The following is a 17,166-nucleotide window of genomic DNA, read 5'->3' as shown; positions in this document are numbered from 1 at the left end:
GTTGAATCGGAGCTGTAGCCACTGGCCTATGCCAGAGCCACAGCAACGCGGGATCCGAGCCGCGTCTGCAACCTACACCACAGCTCATGGCAATGCCAGATCCTTAACCCACTGAGCAAGGCCAGGGATCAAACCTGAAACCCCATGGTTCCTAGTCGGATTCGTTAACCACTGCACCACGAAGGGAACTCCGGCAATGTTATCTTCTATATTGGATGGCCACAAAGAACACCAGAACATAGCGTAGAACACGTGGACAGTCTCTTTTATCTTCCTTAGCTCCCAAATTAACACAACCAATTCCAATTCTTTTCTTAAAGTCAGTACTCTGAAACTAGAAATGGTTAATGTTTGTGACTGATAGGAAAGATCAAACATTCGGTTTTGACTGTACTGAGCTGCCTACTAGACATCTGAGAGGAGGTTTCTAATAGATGGCTGGATATCTGATTCTGGAGTTGAGGATAGTAGGCCTGGGCTAGAAGGTCCAGGCTATGGGCTAGAGATTTGGGGAATAAAGATGGTATTTAAAGTTCTGAAATTGGAGATCACCAAACATATAGGTATGGATAGAAATGAGAGAAAACTTAAGCACTGAGTCCTGAGATTTCCAATATTTAGATGTTGGGAAGAAGAAGAATCATCACGGGAGGCTGAGAAGTGAAGACAGAAAAACAGGAGAGAATGGAGCTGTTGAAAACAACCAAAGAAAGGGTTTCAGAAATCAAGGAGGGACCGCTTTGTCAAATGGGGTCTGCAGGTCAGGTAAATTGAGGGCCGGACAATCACCATTAGCTATAAAGATGAGGAGATGATTAGGGAGCTTAATAGGCGTAGCACCTTAGGATGAATTGTGTTGCCAGTGTGTCTGCCTTGGCCATCTCAAACCACAGAAGATCAGCAGACAACTTAGATTAAAAAACAAAATAAGGAGTTTCCGCTGTGGCGCAGCAGAAACGAATCTGACTAGGAACCATGAGGTTGCGGGTTCGATCCCTGGCCTCGTTCAGTGGGTTAAGGATCCGGTGTTGCCATGAGCTGTGGTGTAGGTCACAGACGTGGCTTGGATCTGGCATTGCTGTGGCTCCGGAGTAGGCCAGCAGCAACAGCTCCGATTAGACCCCCTAGCCTGGGAACCTCGATATCCCGCAAGTGTTGCCCTAAAAAGACAAAAAACAAAACAAAACAAAACAACAAACAATTGGCTTTGTAGATATCATTTATCTCCTAAAAAGGTCATGATAGTATGTTTAAAACTGTAGGGAATGTAGAAGGCATGAGAGATGTACTTCTACCCTCTTTTTAATATAAGAATCTATTAATTTGAGCAAATAGATAGGCTAGCTGCTTCATTTAGTATTTCCCATTGACTATTGAGATTCAAAAGATTTATTTGCGTTCATCTGAATTTTCCTTAATATATGTAATACTGAGTGATAATTATTATTATCAAAATTCATAAAGGACGGTAAAAGCCAGTCGTATGATTTTCTTGTTTGTTTATTTCAGCACTATGGAAACATTCAAAATGCCTCTGACTCTGAAATGGATCCTTCTTGCAGTTTGGATCTGCTCATGGAAAGGATAAAAGGAAAAGACCGGCAGCTCTTAGAGATGAACAAAGAGAATGAAGTATTGAAAATCAAGGTATGACCAGTAGGAGAAATTTCTTATTTTGTCCTGCAGCCAATAGGATAGACTCATGGATCTGTGAAAGCAGATAGATTCCACACACATCCATAAATCCACATATAGGCTCACATGCATAGAGAAGTATGTTTACATTTGATAATTTAAATCTCCCGGAGTTCCCATTGTGGCTCAGCGGTTAACGAACCCAACTAATATCCATGAGGACATGGGTACCATCCCTGGCCTCACTCAGTGGTTAAGGATCCGGCATTGCTGTGGCTATGGTGTAGGCCAGTGGCTAGGGGTCTGATTGGACCCCTAGCCTGGGAACCTCCATATGCCTCGAGTGCAGCCCTAAATCTCCCTATTTTATTTTGGAGACAAACATTACTATTAAAAAGATTTTACAGGAGTTCCTGTTGTGAGTCTGTGGGTTAAGAACCTGACAAAGTGTCCGTGAGGATGAAGGATTGATCCCTGGCCTTGCTCAGTGGGTTAAGGATCCGGTGTTGCCACAAGCTACAGAGTAGGTTGCAGATGCAGCTTGGATCTAGCGTTGCCTTGGCTATGGGGAAGGCCTGCAACTGCAGGTCCCATTTGACCTCTAGCCTAGGAACTTCCATATGCTGCAGGTGTGACCATAAAAAGAAAAAAAAATTAAAAAGTTTAAAAAGTTTACAAAAGTTCAATGGGTATAAAATTTTAGTTGTACAAAATGAATAAGGGTTCTAGAGATTTGTTGCGCAGCCTTGTAAAACAACATTGATAATTAATACTGTATTGTACATTAAAATAAATCTGTTAATGGGACAGGTTTCATGTTAAATGTTTGTACTACAATAAAATTTAAAAATCTTTACATATTTAATAGATATTAATAATGAAATGTTAATTGGAGTACTCATACTCAAATATCTCATAGTTTTGTTTAGTTAATCTGTTGTTGAATGCCTTATATTTTCCTTTTTTTGGCTTACTTTATATACAGTCCTACAGAGGATATTTTAGTAGGTAAATATTTGCAGCCATTCTTGATAATTTCTTTAGGTTAAATCTTTGAAAGATTCATGACACTTTAGCTTTATTGCCCCAATCCTTCAATCTTGTCCTACTTCTATTTCAGAAAAGTATGTCTGTTAGTACTGCTGTGAACATTTATGGTAAAACCCTTGCAGATACTTGTATAAGCTGATGGGGCACCAGGGAACACTGCAGGGTGCAGTCTATGTGTGCAGGGCATTGATGTGTATGGAGTTCACACTGGCTTGGCCAGCTCAAATCACCTGCATGACGTCCTGCTAAGTAGGGGAGTTCTGGTTTGATGTTTTTTTCTTACCAGGTAACAGCATCTTTTCTCCTAGCCATTGTCTATGAAGTGCAACTGGTACAGTTACAGCCTCTGTTGTTTCTGATGGCCCATCAAACTGCTCTGTCTTTATCCCTTTTTATTGCAAATGTCAAAACATGCCCAGTGACCTTTTGTTTCTAGCTGGAAGCCTCCAGAGAAGCAGGAGCGGCGGCTTTGAGAAATGTGGCCCAGAGATTATTTGAAAACTATCAAACACAGTCTGAGGAAGCTAGAAAGAAGCATGAGGACAGTAGACACTTACTCCAGGTACCGAGCTTACACTCTGATGAACTAACCCATGAGCTGTTCAAGTTTCCCTTTTGGGGAGGGGTTAGATGTGAAACAAGCAAGGGCCACATGACTTGTCAAGCACTGGGAAGGGTGGGATGCCTGACTCCTGTGCCCGCTTGCCCCACCTCTGCTTAGCTCAGCGACCGGATGTGGCAGAGCTGCTCTGTTGCCACCCTTGCCAGAGCCCTGCAGGGCACAGGCGGGAGGGAGGCCATGCCATCCGCCTAGAAATCAGGGCTGGCCATGATGCTGGCTGGTGGCTTTACTTCTGGTTCTGCCTTTGACTAAATAGGTGGGCCCAGCCTGAGTCATTCTAGCTCTCTGGATTTGACTCTAAAATGAAAAAGTTGGGCAAGATAAATGGTTTCAAAATTTTTTTGATCCTGGAATACATTCTTCAGAGTAAATAAACAAATAAAAAATGTATGTATGTGTACATATATATATTTTATATAAAAATTATACTTTTTATATTTCAGTATAGAAATATATATGTGAAAATATAAAACCATATAAATATATATGTGTATATATGGATACATACATCATAGACACATTCTCTGTTTTTTAATCTGAAATATGTATTCTAGGATCAATAAAACTTTATCTGAAGAATATATTTTAGAACTGGAGGAAGGGGAAAAGGTGTGTATGTGTGTTTTTGCCAAAACTCAGAACGGGAAAGCTCATTCAGGCTGGGGTGGGGCGTCTGGGTCTCTGCCAGCTCAGGACCTAAGAAAGTCCCCAGGGAACACAGTAGGAAATCCACTGCGTAGGCGACAAGCCCTCAAGTTCCAGGCTGTGGCGGTGATGGTCGCAAACTCACAGGCCTGCAGGGCACAGACAAAGCACCTAAGTGAACAGTGAGTGGATGGGAGTGTGCGTGTCCCTGCAAAGGGGACTCAGCCCCAGCCTGGATTCCTGGGTAGGCGTGCCCACCTAGTATTTTCAAGGGATGTCAGACATTGTTTTCTTAAATGGAAAAATCTCATCATCTATTAAACACACAAACAGATGTGCATGCCCATGTCCGTTACACGTCAGTTGAAACACTCAAAGCGTGGGCTATGGCTGCCTGCTGACTTCTCACTGTGTCTTTTAGTGTAATTCATGCTATACGTCTAGGAAATAACCCCTGGACACAGTGGGGATAATTATTCTGCTTCATGGCACTCTTTGATTAAAAATGAAAAATTTTAATTGAACCTATAAGATTTTATTTTTGTTCTAGATAAGTTTTGTTGGGAAGAAGTCAAAGTTTTGCTTTTCTTAAATTATTGTCTCTCTCTCTTCCTCCCCCTGCCCCCCATCTCTCTTTCTTACACCAGTCTAGATAGAATGCTTTATGGTAGCAACATTCTAGAAATGATAATAATATTTATATAATATTAATTCTCCATTGATTTAGTGTGGTTCTAGTCTATCATTTTTTTTAAAGGAAGATTGAATTCAAGGAAGTAATTCTAAACGTGTAAATTATTAAAATTTGAGTGTGTACTAAGAAAATTATAAAGGGAGGTAATATATGTAGAGGTTTAATTAAAACAGTAGTCTGACCACGGTGTTTCTGATGAAAGGTTAACAAACTTGAAAAAGAACAGAAATTGAACCACCATGTTGAAAATCTGAATCAAATTGCTGAAAAGCTTGAAGAAAAACATAATCAAATCACGGAGTTGGAAAATCTTGTACAGAGAATGGAAAAGGTAGGCATCTGGAGTGTTAAAGGGATTTCTTCCTGATGGAGTTAGTGTGAGAATGAAAGAAAATAACATGAAAATAAGTAACAGTAAATGAAAATACTCTCTGCGACTCCTAAGATCTTAGGATGGCCTCAGTAATATTCATTTCTTCCCTCACACATTTAATATGATCTGTATTATACTTACTGATTTACCTCTTTACAAATACTGCAGTCATGTTGTTATCTGTCACTTCCCCCCTGGTAAATGTATGTTTTAGAAAGGGGAGCTGGATGAGCCTATAAATATAATTAATGGAAAAGATCAAAAAGTCCACTTACCGCTAGTAATAATATATTACTGTAATTGTAGCGTTTTCATGTATTAGATTCAGTGAAGTGTCCGTTTTTGCCATCCAAGTCCACTTTAGGTTTGTAAAAAGGATAAGGGCAGTTCACATTAAGAAAAGACATTCTATGGAAATTGGAACTTTCAAAAGAGACAATTTAGGGATGAATAATAATAGAACAAAAATTATTAAAAGTGTTATGAAAGTTCCTTTGAATAGCTGGCTCTCCAAATACATACAAAAGGTGAGCACATAAATTTAATTTTGCATGCCTTAGAATTTAGCATTCAGACAAACCAAGGAATTTTTTTTTTAATAGCAAAACAAACAAATAGAAAACTTGGCATATTTGTTTCCCATCTTTGAAACTGAGTTGGAGTAGATAAGAATACAGAGTTTAACTTCTAGTAAATATTGCCCAATACGTTTTTGAACTTATTATATTAATTCCTTGATTTGCCTCCACTCTTCTCAGCCTTATTTTATTTTATGAATCTGTCTGAATTGATGCCATTTTAGAAATGTCACTTCAAAAGGATTACATTTCAGCATTCAGGATTTTTGCTAGAGAAATTTTGATTAATTTTTACATATTTCCCAAGAAGTTAATTTATAACACTGTGAGTTTGGCTGAATGTGTGATCTTAATGAAGGTCCTATGAGGAAATCACTAAAATTAAATAAGCCCAAACTAAATTGAATCTAATAATAATAATAATACACATCTACATATGTGTTGTGTTGTGGGTTGCTGAGTGTATTAGCCAGAATCACAGGACTAGAATGTCCTCAGGTAGCTGGTTTGACAAGAGTGACAATTTATAATTAATTGTCCCAGATATTTTGGACAGACTGTAACATTTGGATGAATACTTTGCACCATTAGAATACTCATCCTGTAATAAATAGTTTAGTAAACTAAGATAGCACAAAACATTTTCATTTAAGAAAGGAAGAAAACTAAGCATAAAGAACATTCACACTGAGGAACATTCACATTGGAATGTATATAGGGTTGTTTAATCAAACTACTTGATTAACCTACTCGATATTATCTAAAGGTCTGCAATCACCTCAAACTTGGTAACACTGGCTGGGTTTGGTAGCTAGCTGTTTGTCCCTAAAAATTAACAACAGAATAATAGAATATAATTTCTATTTCTTAGAAACCCCCGGAAATCTGTACTGGATGTAAGTTCATCTCAGAATTCTGGGGTATATTCACTGGTTTGTTCTACAAATATTTGAGCACCATATACCAGGCAAAACTCAAGGCTAGATGTCTATTTGTGAATGAGACAGATAGAGTCTCTTTTTGGAGATTGCGATATAAAATATCTGGGTTGTATGAGTCTCAAGGAACTTCCCAGATCTCCTTTTATTCACTCTCCCAGGGGTCCTTATGGAGGCTGACACCCTACTGAAGGTAGAGAGATGGACTGCAGAGCAAGGTTAAGCAGTTTACACACTGGGAGACCTTTTTGAGAAGTGATGGCTTTTTCCCTTTTGTCTTGACATTGACCCATAATGGATGGCTGTCTCTAGGAGCTTTGTGACACAGTAAGTGGACAGGATGCCTGTGGTTCAGCAACGCTATGCAGAACATTCTGTCTAGTTCAGTGACTTCTTATTTTTATTATTATTATTATTATTATTTTTGTATTTTCCAGGGCTGCACTCACAGCTTCCCAGGCTAGGGGTCTAATCAGAGCTGTTGCTGCTGGCCTATGCCAGGGCCACAGCAACACAGTGTCTATGACCTATATCACAGCTCACGGCAATGCCAGATCCTTAACCCACTGAACAAGGCCAGGGATCGAATCTGCAACCTCCTGGTTCCTAGTCGGATTCATTAACCACTGAGCCACGAAAGGAACTCCAAGTTCAGTGACTTCTTAGAGTGGAGCCTCTTGGAATCTCTGAAAGGTAAAAGGAGGTGGAACATAGTGGAAGGAAAATTTGCAGGAGGTTTTTTAAAAAAACATCTTTAGTTTAAAGATACATGATATTTGTAAAACAAGCAAGCACACAGATAAACCTCTAAAAAGGAAAGCTTGATGACATCTTGATTTACGGAGACACTGAGGGTACAAGCTGTGATGAAGGGTTTCTTAGGAGGAAAGTGTATATTGGAATGAGAGGAAAGGGTACTGAGAAAAAGACATTAATTAGAAAAAGACATGAGTTCCAAAAGGAAATGAAAATGAAAAATGAACATCCACAGCAATGGTTGATAAATACTGCCCTGGTGGTGGGTCCCCCCTGGAGAAGGATTCATTTTCTACTCACTTGCACAAGCCACTGCTCCAGTAAATAGCCATTAGTGGTATGAGGTCTGGTAATGAACACATTACTTAAAACCTTCGCCATCTGTCCCACTTTAATCAGGAATTCAGTGAGAATGAATTCCATAAACACAGTGATAAGCCAGCAAAAAAAAGCCCAATAAGAGCATTTTAATATGGCATATGTTCCTTTGGCTAACAGTGCAATTCTGTTGCATCATATTAGTTTTCCAGTGTCATTGATTTAGCTCTATTAGAATTTTAGAGCTCAAAGGCGCTTCTGAGACTACCTAGTTCCTCAACATCATTTTATAAATGAGGACAGTGAGCATGAGGAACTATTCCACAGTCCTCCAGTTAGCAGTTTGCAATCCTTTTAGTTACACCCCCTTCTTCTCTGATGCGGGATAAAAATGATATCCTTGATTCCTGAATCATTTAGATGTTAACATCTGGTGATGATGTAAATTGGTGTCCACTCCACCTTGATCAGTAGAGTGAACCCTTCAAAAGTGTGGTTTGGGGAAGAGTGGGTTGTCCACTGGGTGGTGCTATGAACGCCTTTCCCTTTCCAAAAGACACTCCCTGAGAGGCTTGGTAGAGTGTGACTTGCTATGCTGTCAGAGAGGAAGCATTAAGAGCCCAAGCTAAATGCTGGACCTTGACCAAGGCATTTACTTGTCCAGTCGTCTGGTCTCCTGGAATCTTGGTTATGAAGATCCATTAATTGAAAATCAATTAGAAAGAATGTTTGTTAAACACTTTTTTATCCTCTGCAAACTCAAAATATATTATCAGTGATGTGTTTCTTTGATGATCCAATATCATAATAAACTTGCAAAGAGTATCTTGATCCCTTAGATCAACAAGGGCTATACTAGAACAATCCTCCAGTTAGCAGTTTGCAATCTACATGTGATAAGAATGCAGGAAATTTTTGAAAAAGTTAGTATACATAAAAAATATCAGATATGAAATATTTGGCATCTTCGAATTATTTTCTATTGAGGTCCTAAAATGTACCAGAGAAGCATAGACCTTTCACATACATTTCCACTTATCCCAACATTTCAGTATAAATAGTATTATCCTCATTCTAGGAATGCTCAAAAAAGTAAAAAACATGATTCAAACAAATATAGAAGGGACACCTGTCAGATGTTTTATTCAACTAATTAATGAATGAATGAACCGGTAAGATGGTAAAGCTGGTTTAAATAAAATATTTTTTAAACTGGCCATTTATAAGGATTTTGAAAAAAAGGAGTATAACATACGATTACTAGAATATAGAATTAGATACAAAGCTGATTAATATTCTTTAAGGCAATCAAACCATAACCTTTGGGATTATCTTTTCTACCAGACAGAAATCTACAAATTAACATGCAACTTCAAAGAGTCAGAGCTCAAATCAAATAATACATAATAAAGCCTAACACAAAGAAATTCTCCAGTAGAATTAAAAAAATCTTTGGGTCAGGTTATTAAACAATGAACCGATATGACATTAAAATCACATATTTTGATGTACAAATTTGGTTATTTTTTTTTTTAAGAGTGAGGATGTCAGAGTTCCCGTCATGGCGCAGTGGAAACGAATCTGACCAGGAACCATGAGGTTGCAGGTTCGATCCCTGGCCTTGCTCAGTGGGTTAAGGATCTGGCATTGCCATGAGCTGTGGTGTAGGTCACAGATGTGGCTCGGATCTGGTGTTGCTGTGGCTCTGTCATAGGCCAGCAGCAAAAGCTCTGATTAGACCCCCTAGCCTGGGAACCTCCATATACTGTGGGTGTGACCCTATAAAGAAAAAATACAAAAAAAAAAAAAAGAGTGATAATGTCTAGAGAGGTTAAAACCTTGGCAAAAATCACACAGTCACAGAGTTTCAAAACCAGGTCAGTCCATGTCCAAAAACATTCTGATAGTTTTTGCTATAATGGCACTGCCTTATATTTTACCCATATAAATACTGCAAAAGGAATGATTTTAAACAGCATTGCAAATAGTATCAAAACATCTATTTCTACCACATATAAAAAAAGAACACAATCATTCCATCTTGGATTTTCATAGACTTGTCTATTTTCCTTTTGGATGGAAAGAGTTTGTTTTATTAATGACATTAAGGCATTTCTTTAGGTATGCTGGCTCAGTGTCAAAATGTCTCATATCCTAATTAGGAAGTGAATTTATCATGTGTGGCCTTGATCCTTTACTCAAAATGCATTTACTACTTTTCTACTTTCTGACAGATGCCATGCGAGCAGGTAGGTATCAAGACAAGCACAGTGGTATCCTTGGAATACCAACGACTCAATCTAACTTAAGAGAAGCGGGTATAATGATGGGAGAGCCACTACCTAGAGAGAGATGAGCAGGCAGTTAGTGTTTGGGGCAGGATGGAGAGACACAGGAGTTTTACTGAGCAATGGGCTAGGGGAGGAGCCAAAGCTCTCCAGACAATCAAGGGCAGTGGAGACAACTAGTCTTGACCTATCCTTGAACTTCGTGTAAACCATGCAGGGGAACGCCTGCCCAGGCTTCACTGGAATAGGTTGTAAGTGCCACATGAAATTAGCTCTTGAGCGTAAAACATCTTTCTAGATTACAAGAAGCATCTTTTGTGAACAGTTTATAAGAATGCCTTGCCAGACATAGAGAGAGGGAGACAGACATACAGACAAGAGAAAGAGAGAGATAAAAAAGAAATAAACAAAAGCAAAAATTGTATCTTATTTTCTCCTAGGAAAAGAGAACACTGCTAGACAAAAAACTGTCTTTGGAGAACAAGCTGCTGCATCTCAAATCCACCACTACTTATCCTAAAAGGTTTGCAAATCTACCTAATCCTAAGTAAAAGCAGTTCCTGATGTCTTTCCTCTCCTCTGGTACATTGACCAGTAGATGGAAGACTTTCTTTTCCTTGGAGGAAAAGGAAGACTGAAAGTGAGGAGAAAGGGAAAAGTCTTAGGATTAACAGCCTTGTGCCTCCCCTTTCCTACCCACTGGGGAATCTGGGAGAGGGTAGAGGGGTGTGTGTGTGTGTGTGTGTGTGTTTGTGTGTGTGTGTAGGGCATTAGCCCTCTTGAAGTGTGAATGAGGAGTTCCCGTCATGACTCAGCAGTAACGAACCCAACTAGTGCCCATGAGGACTGGGGTTCAATCCCTGGCCTTGCTCAATGGGTTAAGGATCTGGTGTTGCCGTGAGCTGTGGTGTAGGTCAAAGATAGCAGCTTGGATCTGAGCCTTTTGTGGCTGTGGTGTAGGCTGGCAAGTCCAGCTCCCATTCATATGCCGTGAGTGTATCACTAAAAAGACACACACACAAAATGTGAATGAGCCTGTTCTCTCTCTGTTTATGCTTGATGCTGAGGAGGATGCTGTTGAGTCTCCATTCTTCTGATGCTTCTGATTTTGTTAAGGGACCTCTGCTACAACCAGCATTCAATTAGCTTGTCCACAGATGGAATTGTCCCATAGGTTTGTGGTGCTCCCAACTTTGGGAGAGAATGAAGGAAATACTGTGAAACCATCCTTTGTTCTTGACACTTACAAATACTCATAATTCACAAGCAGTCATGGCCCTTAGTGTGCTAGGGGTGGGTGTGAATTTATGGATTTACGGATATCACCATGACAGCTTGACTACTCGGCTACAGTTAGAAAATTCTCTGGAATATCATGGAATAACTCACATCACATGAAATTTCCTAAACACTTTCTTTTCTTTCCCTTTCCATTTTTTTTTTCTTTTCTTTTAATTCTAAGCCCACCACAGTCCTCATATATTCTGCTAAAAGATTCAAAATCAAATCTATTTCAAGATCTTTCTTCATCCATCCAGATCTATTTATTACTCTTTAAGATACCAGGCATTATTATGAGCCTCAGAATGTACACATTCTTGTTCTCATTTATTCAATGACATATGCTCAAACACAACTCTCTTGGTCTTTTGATGTTTTTGTATCTCCTTTCCTTTCCCATTATCTCCTTCTCTCTCATATACTGTGCTTTCTGTCTGGCTCGTATTCTTGCACTGGACCTCATCAGCCGAAGTCCAGAACTGGGGTGACCCTGGCAATTGTACCCACATATTTGAAACACACTGGGATACCACTAATATTAATTTCCTCATATTCTTCCCTGTGAACAAGCTTTGTAGTCCGAGAAAGAAAACTGAGAGTTTCATAGCATTGTGCATCTCTGTAGAGGATGAACAATACACTATGGAAAACATCCATAAGTCTTTGGAATTGCTTGTATATACTCATAATTTAATTCTAAGTAAAATTTTCAGCTTTTTTTTTTTCCCTAAAGAGAGCTTTTCCATGCAGCAGAACTATGACAGGTAACATATGCCTTCCATTAAGAGTCCAGATAATCTGAGTTTAAATTTTTTTCTTTAAAAAAATTTTTTTTATATTGATAATAGAGTTTTTGTCAGTCTTTGAGCCAAAAGTGTAACCATTTAAAAAACCGAATGGATCTATTTTTTCAATTCTATTACACATGAGCAGTCGTGATAAAGAATCCTCAAAAACCTCTTGAGGAGGTTTGAGGGATAGCTTGAGGGCAATGGATGTTTTGTGTTTCCAGAAAGGTGTTTGAACATCCTGGCTTGTACAGTTTTCAAAATTGGAAGTATCTCAAATATTTATTTTACTTGTTTCTTTGAGCTGTGTGCAGAGGTATTCACTTTTCTAAGTGACAAGAAAATGAAATCAACATGAGTCAGACTCTTTTGGTTAAAGTGATAGAGACTTGGTTAAGCTACCATAAATAAATAGGATATCTGTTAGATTAAGATTGGAGAGATATGGTCAGAAAAGATGCAGTCATGGGAAGATGGGAAGGTCACCCTTTAGGGCCTAATGTGATTTTTTAAAAGCAGATTATTTTGTTGATCCCATTTAGTCATGGGTGTTTGTGCAGTTTTCCTTCTTCTCTTGTTCTTTGTTCTTCTTGGATGATTCATTACTTTTCTCACCATGTTTTACCTGCTGGTTTATATTCTCTGTATTTTCCTTTCAAATCCCAGAGGAAAAGCTCTGATAGGAACTAATACTACTTCCTGTGTTAGGCAGATGGATCATGCTGACCAGTCCCTACACTGACCTCCAACCAATAGCCTTTGGCCAGCGCCCCTCTCCCAGTCTTGTGGGTGGCCTCCCCTTACTCAAGGAATAGCCTAGGGCTGCTTCCCTAAGTGGAAGGCTGTGGGTGATTTAATCTCCCTTAAACAGAGATGATGAGTTTGACAGGAGCCATGACTTTCATGAATTGCAGTGGGCTTCATTCTGCCATTTTTATAGCAAGATTCAATATGTTCCAGCTTGGAATTTCTAATATTAAAAAGCCTCTCTGAGAATGATTTAAACCTTTATAGTTTAGAGGAAAATGACATTGTTTCCTTGTGTACAGATATGCATATATCATTATAATATATTAAGCCAATCCTCACAATTACTTCTAATGAAAGCCAAAAGATTCAGCAGGAGTGGAGTTCCTATTGAGGTTCAGTGGAAATGAACCTGACTAGTACCAATGAGAATGTGGGTTTGATCCCTGGCCTTGTTCAGTGGGTTAAGGATCTGGTTTTGCTGCAAACAGTAGTGTAGGTCGCAGATGCAGCTCCATCTGGCGTTGCTGTAGGCCAGCAGCTGTAGCTCCGATTCAGCCCCTAGCCTGGGAACTTTCATATGCTGCACCTGCAGCCTTAAAAAAAAAATAAAATAAAAATAAATAAATTTTTTTAAAAGTTCAGCAGAAGCATCTTTTCTTAAAAATAAGGTTGGCTCCATATTTCTACTGCCGTCAGTACTAACTGACATGTGGATAGTGCCTTTTGGTTTATAAAGTAACTCTAGGTACCTTATTGAATTTAATCTTTCCATTGACCTTTCAGGAAGGGAACAGAACATCTAATTGCTTAGGTGACTTGTCAAGATTATTCAGCCTTTCAGAAGTTGTAGGGCTGGGAGTTTGGGCTCAAGTTTGATCATGGCAAAGCTTGTACTTGTTCTGCCATAGAGGACTTTGACCTTCTTTCATTTCTGGAGATTCTAGAGAACTTCTCTCAGACTGGTTTCCTCAGTCTCCTGTATAGCTGTGAACAGTAGGCAATTTTCCACTTCCCTCTCTGCCCTATGATGTCGCAGATAAACATACACACCCTTTTTAGAGTTATCCTTCAGGGAAACACATTTGAGGTTTGTAAAGATAAATAGTGTGTTGGTGCCTCCATATCTGCAGAAGCTGCTTAGGGATGGCACATTCCTTAGAGGAGGAAACAGGGCACCTTGGAGATGAAGTTGCGTGACAGCATGCTGTCGATACTTATATTGTGTATTTATCCTTAGTAGTTTTGCAGGCGCTCTCAAGCTCCCCATTTAGTGCCACCATTGAGAAGAACAATGGGGAAGATTTTGATTGGCAATAGTAATACTCTCCTGAGTTGGGTTGAAATGTGAGCAGAGCTATAGCTACCCCTCGCTTATTCTTTCATCTTGCTCCGACCTGGGAAACATAAGGACCGGGCGTCTCCTATTCTTGTGGTTGTGATCCTCAGTTTCCCTCTCTTCCACTGGGGACTTAAATTCAGTGATGGCCATCATAAAGGTCCAAAGAAACATCAGACAGCAGGAAATCTGAGCCCCTGTAGACTCTAGTATGATAATAAGCATAGTTCATAAAGACTTCAAAGAGTTATATTCTGGGATTGTGCAAATATGGCCATCCTTATGTTCTCCATACCCTTTGAAATTATATATTTACATACCCCAAGTTCTAAGAAAATGTAAGATTGTTTACAAAAACCACATAAAATACAGCATAATTCTTTAACTGAAAATAAATCATATGAGGAGGCCAAGGAGATACAAGAACAGGTATAAAATGAGATTGGTTCACAAAATGTGCATGAGGAGGTGCTATACACCCACTCATAGTGGACCACTGACCAAAACTTAAAATTTTTAAAAAAGAAAAGGGAGTGCTCCTAGAAATACTTTGCTTCCATCTTAAGACCTATTTTGTATTTTTTTATTTGTGGTGAAGTTGATGGTAGTATTCTCATGGAGGACATGGGAAATTTTCCTGAGTTTTGAATTTGGGGGAGCATGTCTACCCAACCTCCATCCTTCTAGAGACTTTTTGCCTTTTGATCCCCAAGGTCTGGGTCATCATAAGGCACAGTGAAACCATTTTGAATACTCATCTTTAATAATATGCAGTATTTTCATATTGTATGAATTTTCAAAGCCAGCCTGGCTCAGCAAAGCATCTCTAGTTCTATCTCATTATTTCCCCAGGAAAGTCCTGAGTCCTACTGCTCCTTCCTCCTTTATTTTTCTCTTTTTTCCCTTCCTCTCTGGAGCAATTTTGAATCTTAGTACCAACTATGGGCCAGACGTTTGCTTGCTTTCTCTGCTGTTTTGATCCTTATGTCCGTAACTCATCTTTTTTTGTTTGTGAAATACCTCTTCAAGTCACTTTCTAATTTTTCTGCTGGGTTCCTCCCCTGTCGATTTGAAGATGTTCCATATGTATTCTGGATACAATGCCTCTGTTAGTCATTTCTGTTACCAAGATTCTGAGGCTGTCCTATTCACTCTCATATGATGACTGTAAGTTTTACATTTTTGTGTAGTCAAACTTATCAATCCTTTCCTTTGCAGTTAATACTGTTTTAAGTTCTCTTTTTAACAATCTTTCTCTATTTCAAATTCACAAAGATGCTCTTTATTATTTTATGAAGGATTTGGGGATCCCCAGGTTTATTCACAACCTACGTGGAATTTATTTTTATTATGAAGTGAGGTTAGGATTAACTTTCTTTTTTTACTATTTTTAAAATTTTATTTATTTATTTATTTATTTATTTATTTATTTAGGGCCGCACCAGTGGCATATGGAGGTTCCCAGGCTAGGGGTCAAATTGGAGCTGTAGTTCCCGACCTATACCACAGCCCCAGCAATGCTGGATCTGAGCCTCTTCTGTGACCTGCACCACAGCTCATGGCAATGGCAGATCCTCAACCCACTGAGCAAGGCCAGGGATCGAACTTGTGTCCTTATGGACACCAGTTGGATTCGTTAACCACTGAGCCACGATGGGAACTCCAGGATTAATTTTCTTTTCTTTTCTTTGCCTTTTTTCATGTGAATATCTAGTTGTCTCAGTATCATTTGCTGAAAAGACCATCCTTTTTTTTCTTTCTCTTTTTTTGCTTTTTAGAGCTACAGCCATGGCATGTGGAGGTTCTCAGGCGAGGGGTCTACTTGGAGATACAGCTGCCAGCCTACGCCAGAGCCACAGCAACACAGGATCTGAGCCACATCTGCGACCTACACCATAGCTTACGGCAACGCTGGATCCTTGACCTACTGATTGAGGCCAGGGATTGAACCCCCAACCTCATGGTTCCTAGTCAGATTTGTTTCCGCTGTGCCACGAGGGGAACGCCAGAAAAGACCATCCTTTTATAGCATTATGCAGCATCATCTTTGATATAAATTAAGTCTATTGGTCTATCTCTGTGATATATATGTATATGTCAAATGAAAGTGGCATGGACATGACATAATTTACCAAGTCTTTTATTGTTGAACATTTAGGTAGTTTCCATTTTTAATGCTATAAACAATAAAAAATATTTTACCTATATTTTGTGATATCTATATTATATAGTTTTATAGTACTTTATAGTATAAATTATTTCATTCCATAGGATAAATAAATAGTAATGGCTATCATTATACATCATATGTACTAGTGCAAACATTTCTATAGGTTTATATAAATTAATTTTATAATTTTAATTAATTAATTACTTTCTACAGTAAAACAAACTCTTTTTAAAGCTCTCTCATTGAAACCAAACAAGGGGAAAAAAAGTCAAGATTCTCTTAAATATTGCAAGTTGCCTGAAAGTTACTTGGCCTTGAAAGACTGCATTATATATTAAACATTCTTGAGAAATTGTATATTAAATCTTAGCGGTTTAGTTCTATGCTACTCAGAGCACTCAAATCATGGTCTAAGGATCAGAAGAATCATTCCAACACCTAGCTTATGTTGGAACTGCAAATGCTCAGGCCCTACTCAATGATGGGGGTCAGAATGTACATCTTAAGAAGATCCCTGACAATTTAACAAGATCCACTAAGGCATTTTAAGCTTGAGAAACAATGTTTTAGTACATGGTATAAACCAAAATGGAGACTTAAAAAAACGTAAGAACAAGTTCTGTAGTATCATGAATTTCCATGACCTTTGCAATATTTGTAACATGTAAAAATCAGAATTGCAATGGCATTGGATGTTAGCTACTAATTGTAAAACCTTAATAAGCTAAAGTAATATATTACTTTGTAAGAAGTGCACTTTCCAAAAGTGCATTCACTTTACCTCTTTAAATATACAGTATAAATCTTGTCATGCTATAAAGGTAGGGTTATTATATTTGCTATATGAAGGCTTAGAAAGAAGTCACACTTTTCCCCAAGTTTGGTGATTTTGCTGCAAGGCATTTTGCCTCAAACTCTATTTAAGTAGAAAATAGTCAAAAGCT

At 38.7% G+C, this 17,166-nt stretch overlaps 1 protein-coding gene across 1 annotated transcript in view; it reads left to right on the top strand.

Annotated features, from left to right (window-relative positions):
• The window catches only part of CCDC68 (coiled-coil domain containing 68), a 49,279-nt gene that overhangs the window by 18,515 nt on the left and 13,598 nt on the right, over window positions 1–17,166 (top strand). Inside the window, exons 5-8 of the mRNA XM_047765339.1 lie at window positions 1,510–1,647; window positions 3,122–3,247; window positions 4,849–4,977; window positions 10,338–10,420. Of these exons, the coding sequence (XP_047621295.1) occupies window positions 1,510–1,647; window positions 3,122–3,247; window positions 4,849–4,977; window positions 10,338–10,420 (476 nt within the window). The remainder of the gene's footprint in view (window positions 1–1,509; window positions 1,648–3,121; window positions 3,248–4,848; window positions 4,978–10,337; window positions 10,421–17,166) is intronic.

This window comes from Phacochoerus africanus, chromosome 2 (assembly GCF_016906955.1).
Source record: "Phacochoerus africanus isolate WHEZ1 chromosome 2, ROS_Pafr_v1, whole genome shotgun sequence".
NCBI lineage: Eukaryota > Metazoa > Chordata > Mammalia > Artiodactyla > Suidae > Phacochoerus > Phacochoerus africanus.
This window is presented reverse-complemented; position numbering and strand designations above follow the sequence as displayed.